The sequence below is a fragment of the Anser cygnoides genome, chromosome 1 (assembly GCF_040182565.1).
Source record: "Anser cygnoides isolate HZ-2024a breed goose chromosome 1, Taihu_goose_T2T_genome, whole genome shotgun sequence".
In the NCBI taxonomy this organism is placed as follows: Eukaryota; Metazoa; Chordata; class Aves; order Anseriformes; family Anatidae; genus Anser; species Anser cygnoides.
The window spans coordinates 155,087,478-155,107,319 of NC_089873.1; the positions used below are offsets into that span (position 1 = coordinate 155,087,478).

Genomic DNA, 19,842 nt, shown 5'->3' on the forward strand with positions numbered 1-19,842 from the left:
TTTTCATGTAGCAGAACACTGCTACACTGAACACTGTTTGATAAATAGCCATTCTGCATAGTTAGACTGCATCCTGAAATGTGTAATAACCACTGTAGAAAATTTGCTCTTCAAAGTCTACAAAGCTAAACAGAAAGCACTGGCAGTTTCTCACTGGCGTCCACAGTTGTCTGTAGTTAAAGAGCTGACCCAGCATTTGACTGTCATTTTCTAATCATCCTGGTATGTTCACTTGAGGTGTGTTTGAAAAATCTTAAACTGTAAGTTATACAACGTAGTGAAATATTTCAACATGCATTGATTTCCTGATATACTCAATTTGAATACATTTTAAAACCAGTTAGAAACTGTACAATTTTAAACACTTTTTCAGGTAGCACAAATAAGTATTGCCGTGATCCCCCATCCCCAAAAAGCTGGAAAAAAGGCCCTGATTTAAAGAGCTGTTGAGTACTTATAGTCCTTGTCTATAAAAATGCGACCCTTAACACTCAGTACCTATGAAAATCAGAACCGAGTTACTCACACTTGGCACATGCAATGGTTCCTGATACTGAGACAGTTTACCAATGGATGGCAGGCCAAAAGATTTGTAGGGGTCCTGAAATAAAATTCGACATGAAAAAGCATTAAACTTTTACAGATGTGGAGAAAATAAGATTAAATAGCATGAAGTCTAACAGAAACCACTGCTGCAATAACTTTGTTTTCCACCTCAGAATTACTTATGTTGAACTACTTTTCTTCAAACTACCCCTATGACTCCAAATAAAAAAATGGAAACATATAAATTCTCTCACATTGCAGTCAAAAAGCAGGAAAAGAGTAGCATATAGCACATATGTAGCACGTAGCTACAGTACACCACCAAAATATACAAAGACCACATTTTCATTTGCCACATTGTACCTTGGAAGAAGGATGGGAAAGTATTCATAGAAGGGGTGGAGTTGAGAAGAGAGTTTAAGGAAAAAAATCCAAACATAAAGTGCTGTTAGGAATTCAGTTATCAAACTGATCTTTATGCCTTTTGAGATGTCTTACATAATGCAACGCCTATGTAAGTTTAGTAAGACAGCAAATAAACGTATGGCCTATAAGAACAACCAATCTCATGGCAAAGTAGTAGGATCCATTATTTAGATTCCCACATACTTATAAATAAGCTGGATAAAAAGAAAGCCCAAGCATCAATTACTCCAGGGTAAAACCTATTCATACTCAGAAGAGCTTCCATGCCAATCACAGGACAAATATCTATTCTTTATCAAAATAGTTCACGTAACTTGAAAACAGCAGAGCGAGTTGAAGATTATGTGTTTGTCATGAAAAGGAAAAAAATAAAAATAAAAAGTCCAGGGTCACAAATCAGCAATAGTTAAGTGATGAAAAAAATATCATTTTTTGAAAAGTACAGTTGCCTAAGATTTTCTTAAAACAAAATGAAGGAAGCTGAGTGTCATTTTGTTAAACGAGCAAATCTTGATTTTCACGCATCAAAAATGAGAGCAAAAAAAACTAACTACCATAAAATGTACTAAATAAGCCTGAAAATGTTTTATATTTTAGTAAGCTTTTTTAAGATGAGACGGACAGACATGCACCACTTTGAAATCTTGTCCTATAAAGAACTGTAGTCTCAGAAGACACGTAACTTATTATTTCAACAACCCTGAATCGTTTAAAACAATAAAAATTCTTGAAGCCATTCAATTTCAACTGTCTTTTTAGGCCAAAAAGTTTCAAGCATACAAACTAAGAAATCTGGAGACACTAGTTAACTGCACCAAATAACGCCAGTACCGCATTACTAAATACAAACAGAATATATAACAAGTGGCCTTAGAAACAAATCTTAGCTACCTCTTTTAACATTTTTTATTTTGATTTATGGAAAAAAAAAAAAAAAGGTGTGTCAAAATATGTGCTGTATTTTGAATTAATAAAAACTCTACAAAGGCTCATCAACCACTGATGTTACAGTCTTAAACCACGACTTTCGTATGATAATCCTTGACTTCACCTTGGCGTCCGTCCACACCTGGGTATTATTACTGCACAATTCAAGCACCTACCCTCCTCCCCATTACCACTCATTTACCTCAGCATAAACTCGACATTCAACCGCCCAGCCGTTGATGGGAATATCAGCTTGTTTGTGCCGGAGAGGGTAACCCTTAGCAACACGGATCATTTCTTGGACCAAGTCCAGGCCGGTAATGCATTCTGTGACGGGATGTTCAACCTGCAAGGTCAAGAACCGTCAGTCAGTAGGTAACAAAAACGACAAAAAAAAAAAAATCCCTCGCCATAAACAAACGCAGATAAACAAGAAATCAGACCAGGCAAAGAATACATTCCCATCTTGGGTCTTTTTCTCCCCAAAAAATTAAACTTGACAAACTCCCTGCATTGTCCTTTGCAAGAAAACACCTCAAAATAAAATAATTAGCAGATTACAATAACTAGGAGCAGTACACAAAAGGAAAACACCCAAGAGGTGTCTTTTTTTCATTTATTTTACAAACTCAAAGCACCCGGTGATGATGCCTTTCTTTTAGAGGCTTCGGTTCAATCTTGTTTTGAAAAGACTAGCTTAGCTCTTTAGCCACAAATATGTTTCAACCGAGAATCTCGAAGTAGCTGATAATCAACCCGTTCTGCTACACTTAACACAGCACGTACAGGAGCCGCTCGCAATTCGCCACAGAAGTAGCCTACCCTAAATCTCACCCATTCGCCTGCTTTCACTAACCTGTCCTGACAAGCAACCAGATTAGCGTAATCTTACATCAGCGCACTGTAGCAGAAATGAGCAGATGGATCCTTCAATTTTTTTTTTCCCCCCCCTCCAGACTTATCTGTTTAGTGCTTAGCATGCACAATAGCTGGGCTGGACCAGCAGAGTCGCTCTGCTCTCTCAGCAAATTGCTGCTAACGGCTTTGGATGATGCTGTCATGGGAATACCCGTCGGTCACACTAACCCAGGCATGTGCGTACAAGCATGCACACATGTGCGCGCACACGTGCACACACACACTTCTTCCTTTTAAATGTGAAGGGGTACGAATGAATACATTTCCTAGCTCGAAATAATAGTCAAAGTATGCTAAAAAAAAAACACAAAGCATCCCCAGACTGCAAGGCACGCCATATAGATAAAAGTAACCTTCGCATGTTAAAAGCATGTTCTTCACACACACAGCTTTAAGACTTTCCCTATGAAAATTATGACAGACCTGACATTTTTGTTACAAAACGTTTGTGCTCCAAGAGCCAAGCACCTTAAGAAAATGCTCTTCACAATGGTTTCTCTATCACGAGATGTCACATTGCATACATTTGGTGACACAGAAAAAGGTCAGTGAACAAACCACGTGTCTTTCTTCCTTCAAGTACAGTAGTATAAAGAAAACATTTAGTCATTAGAATAATCTCGTGGCTTATCAGAAGATGATGATGCTTTGGTCTTTAAGAAAAAAGCTTGGTAAAAATAAACAGATGGCATCCATAATTAGCCCTGTGTGTGCTGTGAGTTTGTGTAGAGTTTCAACAACATTTTAAGACGTTTTGACATAATTTTAATGACAAATCATCACTGAAACAAGAACCTATTCTTTGAAGGATAAAAGTGACATTGAAATGGGAATCTGATTATACAGTTTAAGGATATACCTTTGGGATTCAATCTTGATTCCACCTAACACATGATATTCTCCAGCATGTCAAGCTTAATAACAGTATTTTGGGAATCTATGAAACATCTCAGTGTCTACCTTGCAGTGTTAAATTGAAGCAATTCAATTTCTATTAAAACTTGAAGTTTCTATTAAAAAATCTCTAAGTTTAACTTAGAGTTTTAATAGAAAGTTACTTATCACACATGAATTACTTGGATAATAGAACTTACTCGCTTATCTTAGAATTGAAGTTTTAAAAAATCACCTTTGAGTTTTGAACACCTCTGGAATTCTAATGTCAAAAGCAATTAAAATACAATACTTTTTTTATTTTATTTTAACCAAAGACACTTGCATTATTTAGCTATACTGTCATTTTTCTTGGATTACAATTGGCATTCCAGATTCAATAGCTTCATTGTTGTTTTCAGTTTTATTGTTGATGATCAAAATAGGACGGAATGTTTCTGGAAAGAAAAATATTTTTGTTGTTTGGTTCTTACGACTCACAAACATTTATTTAATCCATTCTTCAATACAGATCTTTGACTTGGTCAATATTTTCTTCTGTTTCTTCAAAATACTCCCTTTGTGTCTGCACAGAAAACAGCATTCAGAAAATATGATGAGCAAAATTTTTTGAAATCTTTTTGAGGGTGGGGAGAAGTTGTTCTGCTTTCTTTTAGGACTATGCTTCAAGTAATGCTGTTTAGGGATATTGTAGGAATGTATAATAATTTAAAATGTATTTCAGTATACATTAACGCCATCAGATGACCCAAATGGGGTAGGAAAGAATTTTAACCTTGAAGTGCTAGTTGACTTTTTATAAGTTTGTAACTTTAATCTTTCAGAGTAGTTTCACAGCTCAAATTGCACTTGTTTTAGCATTTGTAGTTTTCTTTCAGCAAGAGGAGGGAGGGCAGGAGGGAATCAGTATTTTTAGCAATGTACAGAATACACTTCAGCTTATAGTACAAAAGGACATTAAAAAAGCAGTAATGCTATATCCAGGGTTCAATGAGCACCCTGCAACGAAGTTCTAGATGTGCAAGAATCCACCCACAGAGATACTTGCAGGATCTGAAATTAAAACTCTAATCTTATAAAAGGCAAGGAAGGATGGGGGTAGAAGCAAAATAAGACCACTCTTCTCCTTCCCCTCCCAAAAAAGTATAGACTTCATCATCCCATGCTTAGGAAAGCTCTAGAATAACTGTTGCAGTTATTAACCAAGGTAACTGTTGAATCTGTTTTTGAATTACTACCAAAGTTAGCCTTTAATGTTTTCCTCTTTCACGTTTCAGCCTTCTGCTTTAGATGTCATTCTTGTTTTGCTTGCTTGATGTACTTTCTTCTATTAATTTTATTCTATGCCTCTTCTTCAAAAGCCTTTACTTGCCATTTTATGGACGCTAAACCAGGGAGTGAATTTTTAAAGAGATGAATGAAAGTATGCTCACAAACAGAGCTGAATCGCACTCAATCGATCAACTCCTTTAGCTTTAGGCCATACTCAGATTTTGTAGTCAGCTGAGCCAAGGTCTTGCCAGTGCAACCTCCGTCAATAAGGTCAGAGCCAATGGTGGTATGGCTATACGATAGCAGCTAAATTCACACATTTTCTCTGTCCTTAACACAAAGGGCAAAACCAGACATGTCTGCTGCAAGCAATCTACGGATCAAAGCTATATCAAGGCAGCTGTCCCTATTATCAAGAGGACAAGGAGAAAATTTGATCAGTGATAACTCTCAACACAGTTAGCTGCCAAAAATATCACCTTTACTACCAACCCCTTTACATATACCAAGTCTGGACACAAACGATTTCTAAGAAGAAGTTACGTAAGTGCAGTATACACCTCCTCAAAATGTGTCTTACTCCCCACTTCCAGAGATCCACGCAAAGCCAGTTCCCTGAAGAATGCCACTTTTTGATCCTGTTCGTGAGCCCATACAGCCATAACTGTTACAGCCAGCAACATCCACAGGGGTAAAAGGGAAAGTGCACCCCTTCATACCAGATCTGCTCTTCTTCAGACACCTCACAGCAATCACTTCCCTGTGAGCATTACAAGTTTTTGATTCCCAACACTCTTCCCATTCATACATCATGGGGCACTGGCGGCAAAGTCTGTGAGTGAAAAGCAACAAAGTCCCAGCTTATAGATGGTGAAACATGCACTAAAAAGCTAGGGGAACCTGTAAACATGACAGTCTAATTAGCATCAGTTCCCAGAAGAACTGCTAATTCATGTCTCATTCTGTGATGGCCTACAGTCAAAGCTTTCCCCTACTGGGGCTCATCCACAGCTACAAAAACAGTGATGCAATTTTTACAGTTTGAGCCAAGAAGTAAATTAGGAGTGGCTGCACCCCTCATATCCAGTGGCATATTTTCAGAACACAGTTTTTCTCATGGCCAGCAAGGTACTCAGGTCTAAGAGCAAGCACTTACTGTTATTTTCACAGATGGCACTCTTGCTCCTGTATGCATCAGGCATCAACTTACTCGCACGTCAGCTGGAGTGTTCAAACAGAACACGGAGGTCAAGAAAATCTAAATTTCAGTACACTCAAAACTACAGTCTACGGCGTTCCTACTGTTTTAAATCTCTTGTTGGTGTCATATGCTCCTTTACATTCAAATAAATAATCTAAAAGCTAACTTTCAACATTCACCACAGTTTCCAGGAAACATGATTCACCTGGAATCCCATGGGCTTTTCTTCTACTCCAAACCCAGTATCAATTGACCCAAACTCAGCAACTTACAGATGCTCTTCAGCTCCTGCTAGTTCAGTGAGCCTGTTTTCTGTTTTGGAGAAGTGAACAGCAACAGGGTGCACACATGTTCTGCTATTCAGGCGTGCCAGCTTTCTGACTGCTATGAGCAGGAGCACTCTGGGGTCACATCATCTTTCTGCAGAATAGTTCCTCTGCAGAAGTCCACAAGAGTACATAGGGTTTAGGGATATGTATATGAAAAAAATCTTTTTAGAGAAGTTGCTGGAGAGCAGACAATGTTTGGGCTGATGTAAAGACTGAATGGAAAGCACACAGAAATGCCTAACAGGAAACCTCTTATGTTGTCATCTTCTATAGACACAGTATATAATACTAGTTGCTGTTTACATTTGGATTTATTACTACGATCAAAGAAATGAATATAACCAGAACTACAAAAATTTCCATCAACTGAGATGCTGAGGTAGACGACTTCTACTGTTTGAGTTTTATTGCAGAAATAAAAACTAATGCACAGACATTTGGTACCAACTAATTTTTTATGGCAGTATATATTAGACTTTGAAAAAAATCAATCCACTTCATAGGAAATTATCTTCCAATAATAATAGATTCAGTTTTGTCAACTTTAGTTTTGCAAGGATTTCTTTCTTTACTGTACTGAACAGACATAGGTAAGACAACTTACGTAGCCTATGAATACTGAATCTGTCTTTTCTGTGTTTTAAAAAACACAGACATTATATCAACAGACTATTTAGTTTTCAATTTCAACATTACTTTCTCAGTTAGCTTCCTGCACTTCAAAAAAAATCCTGCAACTCACTAATTCTACACAATATCCCTTTCACTGCATGCTCCACCTAAGAAAATAGAGAAACTTGCATCCAACAGAAGCTGCTTATGCTTTTTTAGAGATGCTAGGTCTGCTTTGACAATATTTAGCTCTAGTATTAAAGGCTTCTCAGAGTACTTAATTCAAGATGGGTCCTGTCACACTGCAGCATTCTTGCATTTTCTTTGCATCAAATTCACCAAAGGAAAGAAACTAATGTACCGTTTGAAGAGTGATCTTTTGTTCTTCTACTTTTAAAAAAAATGGAGCAGAGCCTCCTTTTTCTCTACTTTTTAAATGGTATTCTGATAGTTACATGGTAGTGTTGTCTCTAAGATATCACTCGGTGCCCTGGCAGCACTGTTAATGGCATCTTTCAGATTCAATGACTTACACAAACAATGTCGTTCTCTTCTGTCAACAACAATTAGCAATGCTTTTCTGTAGTTCTTTTGGAAAGCCTGAAAAGCAGACAACCAGTAGCTACATAATGGAAGTTGCATTAGGAGGCAAGAATGTGGCAAAAATCTGGTTAACTGTTGTCGGCTGACCCTCTTGTGTGAAGAAGTGTTGTTTGGCAGCAAAATCACCTTTTCTTTCGGTTCTAAAAATGGCCATGAACAGCTGGTATAAACTGTGTGCAGAATGGATTCTGGTGGGCTTAGGGGATTGGTAATGGGATAAGAGACCTTTCACCTCTGGGTCAGTAGTTCAAATTCAGCCCAGGTTAGTAGCAATTGAAAGTCTTTACCATCTGACATTGTTCGTTAGCCTATTTAAAATGACTGAAGCAAAGTGTCACAGTAAAACAAGATTCCAGTATTAAGAAATATGAAGAGTCTGAGCAAATGGCAGAAACAGTCACTTGAGACTTTACTTTGAAATCCCTCCATTCAGACTTTGTAGAAATCTATTCCTCTAGCTACTGACAGCCCCTTTCACTGCTCCTATCCCTCCTTCCCACCTATCACAATTCATCCTCCAGACAGTTACGCATGCGAGGACAACAAAACCGTCTCTTGCCATCCCATGGGTCCGCTATGGATACCAAAGCCACCACCTCTCCGTGGTTTTATCTGGCAATCGAGACTGAGCTCATCGCTTTGCTATTTGTATTTTGCTGCTTCTGTTTATACAGTGCAGCTGTGATATTTTCCAGCACTTCTCTCCTTCACCGAGCAAACGTGTAGCAGGTGCTGCCTAATGATGTGCAACAGAATACAGATACCATGAGGAGACTGATAGAAGCAAGAGTGAAGATCACTGGGGCTCCAAACAACCACCAACAGGATTTCTACATATCTCTAGACACTTTCCAACGACGCTTTTTATACTTTCATGAATGGATAAACAGAAGAAGAGGAAGGCAGAGAGGGACAGAATCGTTGCATTCAAAAATCCTTCCTCTGTCTTTTAAAACAGGCACTGCCAACTTTGTACAAAGGCAAAGCTCTGGAATATAACACTTACGAGGTGTCACTGAAGTCTGATGAAAACACCAGAACTGATTAACAAAAATCTTAACATGGTAATAATTTATGGGTATATCCAAGTTTGTTTACCTTATGCCTCGGAACCAAGCTACCTAAAGACCACGAAACGTTTACATAAAATAGTTAAATATTCTGACTACAACTAACTGTAAAATAAGAACACACACATATCGTTTGCTTTTAATAAACCTCTTACAAACACTTAACAGAATATTCTACAAAAGCAGCTTTTATTCCCTCAAAACGTATGACAAAAAATATTCAAACTATCACATGAAGAGAAAACACACTGCCATTCAAATTACCTTATTTCTCCACTCCACTGCAGTGAATTTTGTAGACTGCATACAGTCTATTCAAAAGATCTTTTCAATCAGATCAAGCAAGTTTGGTTATGGTTTGAGGAGGAAGGGAGTACTCACTTGTTATTTAAATCACACAACACATGAGGGAGGCAGAAGGTTGGGAGCAGATCTGAGAAACAGACATACAAGCCGTATTTAGGGTAACTGTTCTCTTTGTAGCAGTCATCACACTTTTCTCAGTTTTTCCTCGAGCCAACCAGAGATGTTTCTCATTTCAAGGTACTACAAACAATCATTTCCAGAATATTTGATGCTTTTCCTTTGCTGTCACCAATTGATTCATATCTATGAAGCTTAACCACATTGCACACCCGTATCTTAACAGATATTCTTTATTTACAGACTGCATACTCTCTCCATATAAAGTTGAAAAGGAACATTTTTATTCCATTTTTCATTGGAAAACCACGCTTTTCTAGTGAAAGTGAGCACTTCTGATGGATCTTCTTCTGAGAAGGAGATCTTGACAAAATTTGGTAGTTAGACTATCAGGCTAAGGGGTCAGTAACTATTTATTTCAAAGCTCTTGTTTGGCTACTTTGGATTATGACTGCCTTTTATTAGGCTGATGACAACTAGGTAACACAAAGCACACCACAGCATGAGCAGCTATAAAGAATCAGATATTCAACATCTGGTCTGCCTCAGCAATTTAACAGTGGTAGCTGCCTGAAAACCACTCCTAAAGTGCACTAAATGACAACATACAGGAAGTTCTCTTGTAGCTGGTAGGGCAGACATTTCTACATTTTCTTGTAAAAAACAAATAACGAGTTTTGCTATCCAATTATCCAATCTTGTGCTTTATCAGCTAGCCTCTGAAACATGGCAGAAAAGCAGATAACAAAAAGTACAATGCCAATAGCAGAGAATAAATCATTCTAGCTGAATCACTTAGAAGGATTAAAACATCTGTAACAGATTTATGTAGCTTACAAGAGACAACGGAGCTGATTCACCAACTTGTTTTGCTTTCCAACCTCATACTGGAGTGCAGCAACATTTAATACAAAAAATACAAACTTTCTGTAAGGTGTTATTTATACTTTTTTTTGCAGAACTATATGGCAGAAAAGGTATATTCCCAAAGAGTTCCCCAGAAAGATAGTAATATAATTCTTAATTACTGCAAAATAACTTACAAAAAACACTGGAAGACCCCTGACATATACCAAAGGGAGGGAGGGGAGAAATCAGCAAGCTGTGCAAAGTGTTGGAGTTGGTTTAGTTAGCTTTATGCGAGCTTATTCTGAAGTCTGTATCTGAATTAAAAAGATTGCAGTGATCTGATTAGAGATTACACAAACATGAAAACAGACATAGAAAATTGCATAATTTACAGTAGACACATTCTACCGATGCTGACATGCAGCTGTGTCTGTAATGCACACTGACAAAGACCTTAGGAGCATCATTTACACATAAGATGTTTATCATTTAAGAAGTTCTTCCAACTGTTGAGTACTTAGCTGAAACATGGCAAGTAAGCCTGTTAGTCATTGTTCACATTTCCGGGATGCAAAAGGAAAAAGATAAAGCAATACAGGGACATCTGGAGACACTCCTGGTTATGAAGTTAAATCTGGACAACAAGCTTCATTAGAGTTTCTAAGTTTGGCTCTTAATAGAAGGGAGCAACAAGATGTTAGTTGCATAACTGTTAGCTGCACAGAAAGTAAAGCTTGAGACCTGGGAGAAGTGACAGATCAATTGGGTAAGCCTTGGGAAGAATCAGAGAAAATTACTGCTCTGCAGCCTCAAGCTGAAATGCTAATTAGAGACAATACACAGTCAGGATAGAGGAATTAATGAATATCTACACAAGTACTGTAATTTAAGATTAGTAAATTTCTTTAAGAGTTGGAAAGAATGAGTCTGCTATTATAGGGGATTGTCAAAGTGCTTAGGCTATATTGCAAACGGAGTCTTTAAAGCCCTGAAAGATGGAATTGTGAAAGCTTTCTCACTGTGTATGTGGAGACCTCTACAATTAAGCAAGTTTGAGGCTTGGGACTTTGAACATTCTTACCACCATGTGTTAAGGCAGGCAGGGGAGAGACATCACAAAACAGCTAAGATAACATCTTTAAAAAAATTGCAAATCAAATCAACTTCAAGGATCCTTCATCACTGTTTCCATTTAGGAATGGATGGCCAATGATGTATTATAGCAAGGAAATGGTTTGGGACTCCAGGTGGGTTAAACAGAAAATCATGTATTTTCTTCTATGTACACAAGAGTGTGGAGAGCCTCTGAAAATTGTTCTCTCAAAAGCTACAGGTTTGGGAAAAGCATAAAAAATGTGTTCTTTATGATAAATTCTTCATAATGTTTTAATGAACTATACAAAGCAATTAACAATCAGGCAAATAAACTGCTAGCAAAAGTATTGTATTGGGTTTACATAGCAACGGTTTGGATTTTATTAATCTCCCTATGTTGAGTCTGTTGTGCCTGTGATGATAATTAAGTGATCTCCTCACCCTTACCTCAACCCTTGAGTCTTTTTCATCACATTTTCTCCCCCTTTCCCTTTGAAGGGGGCGAGTGAGAGAATGGCTGTAGTGGAGCTTGGCTCCCCAGCTGAGTAAAACCACCACAGTGTAAGTAAAGTACAACTGTCATGAGTAATTCTGAAAACACTGCTGCCCTGCAAGGCAAGGCAAATTTTACCAGCAGTCTTCCCTCTCTAGGGCAGGCTGTTTTTAAAATCCCTACTCCTTGGGGCCCCAATCTTCTCTAGTTTATTTACCCAAAACATAAATTTGCCCAGCCATTATACAAAGTCATCCAGAGATGTCAGAATCACAAGCATCTCTTTGTGCTCTCTCTATTATTGCCCACAGGTACAAGCAGCAGACAGGACACAGCCCTAATGAAATGTAGATAAGAAAGAAAAATAAGCTAATTACTCTATTGCTTGATTCTAAATTTCAGTATGTCTGGCATAATTTGACAAAGTGAGAGAAGGAAGATAAAGATGGTGTTCACTTGCTTGCAAGTTGGACTTTCTTGCGGTTTCTGAGAGTGACATCCAGAGTTGTGTGCCTGCTTTCGTAGATCATGACCGGAAATGCATTACCACAGTCAAATAACGGAGAAAGGAGCCCATGAAACAGTTTGCCCACCCATTTGCTATTCACATCTACTACTGATTCCATGAGCTGGTACAAAAATCCTACACCATGTCAGCACTCTTTTTACAAAGTTACATTCCATTCACGATTTCAGTCACATGCACATTGACAGTGTTTTTATTTCTGATATACACATTTAGTTTTTGTTTTTATTTCTGATATACACATATAGTTTTAATCACAGTCCTAGAGATACCCAGCAAGCAATCATAAAAGTATAAAAAATAGAAAAGAAACTTAAGGGACCAGTGGGGAAAAGCTTCAGAGCACAGTGGCTAGTCACTTACTGTGTGCTCACAGTGGCACTTCACAGTGACCTCTTGAAAGGTCTTTAGGTCAAGTGTAACAAAGAGCAAAAAAACCTCTGAATGCTTACTTGAGTGCTCTACAAGGGCTCAGGGCTGCAAAGTCTTGTATACACAGGCTTACTTAAGTGAGTAGATCTTTTAAGTTCAGTTGGAAGTGCTCACATCCGTCAAGTTAGTTACGTGCAAGTCTTTGCAGGAACAGACCCCTAAGTATGGAAGGAGGTTATGTTCTGTTTTTTTAAATAACACTTTTTCTGAATCTGAAGAGCTGTTTTTCTTACCTGAAGTCTAGTATTCATTTCCAAGAAGTAGAAATTCTTACTGGAGTCCACAAGGAATTCTACTGTTCCAGCAGAGGAATATTTTACTGCTTTGGCAAGAGCTACTGCTTGTTCTCCCATTGCTCTTCGAGTTTCAGGGTCTAGAAAAGTGCTACAATACAGAAACAATGCCTCTCTTCAGTTTAAAAAAAAATGTATCATTTATTTTTCTGCTTAAACTACCACCAGAAGAAGACAGTATCATTATTTAAGTTATGATAACATCAAAACAGTCAAATGTTACCTTTATATTGCACCTAAATAGATACACTGCATACTTCACAGTTACCACTAAAGTACAAGAAATTCATAATAACAGTATTCTCTAAAATATAAAATAACAGAACTTTTTTAGAACACTAAGATCTATAAAAATTCAAGTTAAATGAAAATAAATACATACAAATCCATGACATTTTAGAAGGCATACCTATTTTCAGAAAACAGTAACTAAAAAATAAAGAACCACAATGAAGCTGTTAAGAAAAGATACCATCCAAGAGAAACACAAATGCCAAAATACAAGACGAGGTCTAAGGAAAATTTGTTTTCTGACTCAAAGTTAAAACAGCATGTCTGTTTTATTGATATTCTTTGTAATAAATAAATTCTGGAAGTTCATGAAGTATTTATTTGAGCTTCCACTGATAGCAAAATTGTAGTGAAGAAGACTTATGTATTCATTATGTTAGCTAAAACAAAATCAACAATGACAAACATTCATATTCTATATTTCCTCTCTCAAGTTTACCTGTAAGCTAAAGACTAGTTATCCGTGTCTGCTGATTGCAATTCATTCACTTCTACAAAGTATGGACACCACCCAGGGGCAACCCTTCTCAATCTAGGAGCTCAATACACCGCTTTCACTGTTAGAACATACTGGAAGACTTGGGAAGATATATACTCTGCTCATTCCTCTCCTCTACACTGCAAATTTGGATTTAGATTAACCTATGTAGACTGTAAATTTATATTTTTACATCAAAGCTCTGGAATTGGCTGCCCTTCACTCCAATGCACTGACCTTCAACAAGAGACAGCATGTACAGTTCATTTTATAGGAACTTATAAACATGCTTATCATATTTCTGTGGTGATTTATATTAGACATGTAACTCAACTACCATTTAAAAACACTTTTGTAAAGGAATGGAAGGTCACTTCTACCTTACCTCTAAGTTACTGTTTAAAATGAAAAGGCCACAATACCAAGTGTTATGTATTGCTTATACCAAATTGTTAGGTATTTGGGTTCTTGTAAATGACGTTACATCAAGCTGGCAACCTCTCGCTAGTGGGGTTCCCCAGGGCTCCATTTTAGGACCAGTTCTCTTCAATGTTTTCATAAATGATTTGGATGTAGGACTTGAAGTTTTTTTTTTGAGAAAATTTGCAGATGATACCAAATTAGGTGGAACTGTTGACTCCGTCAAGGGTGGTGTGGCCTTGCAGAGAGATCTAGACAGGTTAGAGAGCTGGGCAATCACCAACAACATGGAGTTTAACAAGAACAAGTGCTGGATTCTGCACCTGGGAAGGGGCAACCCTGGCTATACATACAGACTGGGGTATGAGACGCTGGAGATCAGCCCTGCAGAGAAGATCTGGGGGTTTTGATGGACAGCAAGCTGAACATGAGCTAGCAGCATGTCTTGGCGGCCCAGAGGGCTAACTGCACCCTGGGGTCCAACAAGAACAGCACTGCTAGCTGGCTGAGGGAAGGAACTGTCCCGCTCTGCTCTGCACTGGTGCAGCCTCACCTTGAGCACTGCGTGCAGTTTTGGGTGCCACAATATAAAGAAAGACATAAAACAATTAGAGAGTGTCCAAAGGAGGGCTACAAAGATGGTGAAGGGTCTAGAGAAGAAGACATGTGAGAAGCAGCTGAAGTCACGTGGTTTGTTCAGCCTGGAGGAGAAGAAACTGAGGGGAGGCCTCATGGCGGCCTGCAGCTCCCCCACGAGGGGAGCAGAGAAGCAGGCGCTGAGCTCTGCTCTCTGGGGACAGCGACAGGACCCGAGGGAACAGCTTGAAGCTACGACACGGGAGGTTCAGACTAGATATCAGGAAAAGGTTTTTCCACCAACAGGGTGGTTAGGCACTGGAACAGGCTCACCAGGGCAGCGGTCACAGCACCGAGCCTGCCACAGTTCAAGTGTTTGGGCAATGCTCTCAGAGACATGATCTGATTTTTTTTTTGGAGGGGTGGTCCTTTGGGGACCCAGGAGTTGGACTCAGTGATCCGTGTGGGTCCCTTCCAACTCAGATATTCTATGATTGAGGTGTCTTCAAAAGTGGGCCCTAATTCTGGAAAGGACCAATTGGAAGCCAGTATCTGAAGTGACACGAAAAGCAAGGAAATACCTAGGCAAATTGATAGACAATGGAATGCTTTTCTTCATGGGAAAAGTGCTACTTAGCACCCCAAGTCCAGCCAGCATCATAGGGGTGGATTTAGTTGGACAGTAAGACAAGCAGTTTCAGAATTTCAGAAAAAAATTCTCTTTTGGCAACAACTGGGTCAACAGGAAAAGGAAGTCAAGACAGATCACAGGAATGCTATCAGCAGATCCTACGCTAGATCTGAGAGGGAAAAAAGGGCAAAACCGTCATACCTATAAAAATAGGTGCTGGTAACATAAAAGAGTTTCATAATATTTCTTATTTTGATTCAATAAGAAGATAAGATTACACAAAGACATTAACTTATAATTCAATTCAGGGTTTTGATCATGAAAGGTCAATGAGTGGCTTATGAAGAACAGAACCTTTTCAATATTGCCTTCATATTCTATTTCTAGAATAACCATTATTACTTCTCATATGGATGAAAGACAGTTACTCCCTTTTATTACAGTGGTGTCTCCCTATGTTTGTTAAATGTATGTCTGAGATCTCTCTGTTCACCTCCTGCTGTAGCCAAAGAATGGAATAGAGAGCTGTCACACTGCTAAACTTGATCTCTGCCATGTGGTTAAGCTTTATGCTCTAAAATGACTGGAATATCCCTGCAATCAGGTAGGTTAATTAACTGAAGTTTTCCTATTCCCCTCTGCTGCTTTACCTTTCATATACATTGTTTCTCCATTCTTTAACCACTCACCTTATACAAATGAAATAAACCTTCTCCAGTCTAATTAGACATCCCTTGAAAATGGAGCATTTTAAACCTGACTTCAACTCTTTTCCTCACACATATACTGTTATTCTTCCCACCAAATAGCTCCTATGGCAGCATGAAGGCTGCAAAATAAAAAGGATTCACAAGATAAAAGCACCAGAAAGACCAAATAAGATCAGACCTGACATTTCACTCACAAGACCTTCTTCAAGTGATTGTAAAGTTGATCAAAGACAATCCAGTTGTTTTGTTCTATTGTTTCTACATCCAGAGAGGTGACCACATGGGCAAAATGTTACCTCTCCACCTCCAGTTCATCTGATACTGTTTCCCAAAATATCTTTATCACCTTCACTCAGAAAAAGCCAAGTATTTTGCAAACTACAATTGCATTGTCAGTGGAAATTTACTGCTCGGCTTAGACAAAAAAATACACCCAAAACAAACAATGAAAATTCACTTTACACTTCTTCTGAAGATATGACTATGCTGGGAGATAACAGTATCTGCATTTTCTACATTTCAAGATCAGCTTACCCACTCTTAGGAAATATTTTAAACAAGCAGCATGTCCAACTAATTACTTATCTACAGTAATCGTTCCTTGAGATACCTATGCATACTACCGCACTACAGGCATGTTTGAAAAACAGCTTTACCCCCACATCTAAATTGCGCTAACCTATGAATCATGTACAGAGACACAAACAGAACAGGCTCACAGCTTCCCTTAGCCCAGAATCCTTCAAGGGTTTCTGGACGGAGTGACAGGAAATGTGGTTCTGGCACATATGCATGGAGCACAACTCTAAGGAGAGCTTGTATACACAGTATAGAGCAATGACATACTTTTCACTAAGTTCTTGTCTATATACACTCATTCGACTTGTTGGTGACTTCACATAGCACCTTGGCAGTTAATCTGGAATATGATCCTGAAGTAACTTGGCTTCACGGAGAAAGCTTAGTGCTTGCATAAAGTGAAAGAAGTTGCTGTCTGTGCACCTTCCAGGGACAGAAACATTCCTCAGAGAAGCTAACAATGGTGCATGCCAAAAAGGTCACAAGAAGAGTTTAACTGTTTTACTTGCATTCCAACGCAGTCACTTACTGGTAAAATAACCTCCCTTTTGAAATCTCTCTCTTAGATCTTTCTGTCACAGGCAGAAATAATAATAAAAAAAAAAAACATTTTTGTTCTTTGAACTGAAATTGAAAGAACATCCTTCAATCTAAAAAGACAGTGCAAAACTAATGTCTGTGATAGCTAAGTCAACCACAACTCTGAACGTATATGGCTAGGAAGAAAAGAAAAAAAACATACTAAGAAAATTATTTCCTGCCTGAGATTAAACTCAGGGAAATTGGTAAATAGTTGAGAGCGTGTCATAAGAATAGCTTAATTCTGAAGGTCTTGTCTACTAAGATTCAAACCAAAGGACATGGCATCACCTCAAATCTCCAAAGTAGAGACAGCCATGGAGAATTAGTAGGCAGCTGGCAAGTTTTGAGAATTTGCTCATGGTGAAGGATAATGCAGATCTTACACAACAGCAGACAACACAACGGCAGGGTGCTGTTCCACCATTACTTGAACAGTAAAGTTCTGAAAATGTAGAGAGAAGGTTACACCCAGTGTCTGAGTGTCCCTACGTTAAGCATTTTGAGATATGATACTTAAATGGCAGTCCATGGGGGATCAAATGTTTGATCTCTTTTACTACCACAGCTGGATGATCACAGTGAGTGGAAGGGCCTTCACGTGGCACTTCTCCATAACGCCATTCAAGATACTTTGGAAGAAAGTCATCAACATATTCAAGTAATGATAGCTGAGTGAATAGCCAATCTGAACTCAAAAATAGAAAAAAATGGTTAAAATCTAACTTTGGACATCAAAGAAACAGATAGCCAAGTGCTTCTGAACAGCTGGGCATTCCTTCACCCAAGCGGTGAGGCAAAAGATAAAAAGCTTTTATCAGGTCCTGAAATGGTTAGAAAGGACACCTGCTCTCATCAAAGTGAAGGTTAAGAACGATCCTTTGAGCTCCAGTTATACAACAGGAAGTCAACTAAGTTTCTTGAACATTTACATTCCGTTGATCAATTTATTTTAGATTGATCGTAAGGGATCAGTGGATTTTCTCATAAGCTTTATGAGCATTGTTTCTCCACATGGCGAAGACTCCCTTCGTAATTGCTCTACCAGACAAAATGCTAGGGTGTTGTCTTTTTCTATCTTGCCAAAGTACACTGCCTCTTAGCAACTCTCTCTGAAAATGAACAGAGAGAGTTTGGGCAGAGCAGGAACAAAAACTGAACTAAGGAACAACAATTAAACGTTGCTCATCTGTTTAAATTTCAACCTGTCTGATGACATGAAAAGTCAACAGCATCTTCCCAAAAGGTTTGAAGCTAGAGGCAAAGACAAAACTATTGCAAGGCACCAGAAGTTTTGCCCAGCTCCCAAAGAATGCTGAGAAGCCTACAACCAGCGCTAACTAAAAAACTGGTGATGCTCTTACTGTCCATGCTTCCTGGAACAGAGTAGGACAACTGAATATGGTAAAAGAGAAAGAGCAAGGCCTGTTGGTCTCCTGTCTGAGAACAAGGGATTGACCCACCATGAATCCCTTGAATACAGTAAGCTCATCAGGTTGTGAACTAAAGAGCTTTCTCTCCTCAAAAAAGGAGTATTTTGTTGTTTTGTTTTTTAAAACAAGACAGAACTTCCCTATGAAAACCTCAGATTCAAACATGAGATGATCCCAATAAGACAAGTTCAAGAGCTGCAGACTTAGCTTTGTTTAGCAAAATCATAAAGATTATTTTCAAAGCTAAATGAACCCCAACAATCAGTCTGTCGAAATCAGCAGCTGGGCACTTCAGAAAAAGACACTATTGGCAGGAAGTGAATCAAAAGAGGTCTGAGAAGAGGCCAGCGTCAAAAGCCCTAAATCATACAAAATAAAAATAAACATCTTAGCCTACAATATTCCCATCTCCTCAGCATCATGCGGGGGGGGGGGGGGGGGGGGGGGGGAAGGGCTTCAACTTAGCTCCACATTCTTAATAGCAGCTACCACACAAAGTAGGAGGAAAAAAAAATAGTAGTGAGGACAGCGTACTTCCTCCACCCAGTTGTACAAGAGAAGTTGTGTCATTACCTGGAAGGTTTAACTGAAGGCTTTAGGGTCTCTACAGTGTCTGACAGAAGTTACTGCCTTGCGTATCTGCAATGCTCTTGGAATTGTTCGTAAATAAATGGATTCTGCAGTCAACTGCAAGCAGCTGTAAGTCAGATAAGGCTTCCAATAAGGGGCTGGCAAAGTCTAAAACATTCAGCAGCAATGAGAAAGACGAATTTTCATGCCAAATTTTGGAAGCTATTGGCTTGCCCCCACTCTTTTGTAGAGTTATAGGAAGGGATGAAAAGACTTATTGGCAACTCCAACAGAGAAGCCCAAGTAAGTTAAAAGGCTGATATTTCTGATGAAAGAAACACTCTAATCACGGTTGGCTGGTGACAGAAAGACGTATCACTCCTTTTAATTCACCACAGGCATGGAGTATGAGCAGGCAATAGTGGCAGGCAGCAACCAATAGGTACTGCTGAGGCAAAAGACTCTCCTCTCAAGTGCTTGGGTACGCATATATACACACAGGTATTACATTGTGACATGAAGCCTTCATATTACCCAAACAACAACACAGTCAGATTCCTAGACATAATGCTTCTGAGAAATCCACAAGCACTACAGGAAACAACAAGAGCTATTTAAGCATTACTGGACACCTACATCCATAGCTCACTACCATGAATGGCACTA

At 38.7% G+C, this 19,842-nt stretch overlaps 1 protein-coding gene across 2 annotated transcripts in view; it reads right to left on the reverse strand.

The window, feature by feature from the left end:
* PCCA (propionyl-CoA carboxylase subunit alpha) overlaps positions 1–19,842 on the reverse strand; it is a 286,917-nt gene that overhangs the window by 159,378 nt on the left and 107,697 nt on the right. For both annotated transcript variants that reach the window (XM_048072682.2, XM_066986247.1), the window contains exons 12-14: positions 12,850–13,000; positions 2,102–2,245; positions 527–601 (exon numbers count right to left, since the gene is read on the reverse strand). In XM_048072682.2, coding sequence (XP_047928639.2) covers positions 527–601; positions 2,102–2,245; positions 12,850–13,000 — 370 coding nt within the window. The remainder of the gene's footprint in view (positions 1–526; positions 602–2,101; positions 2,246–12,849; positions 13,001–19,842) is intronic.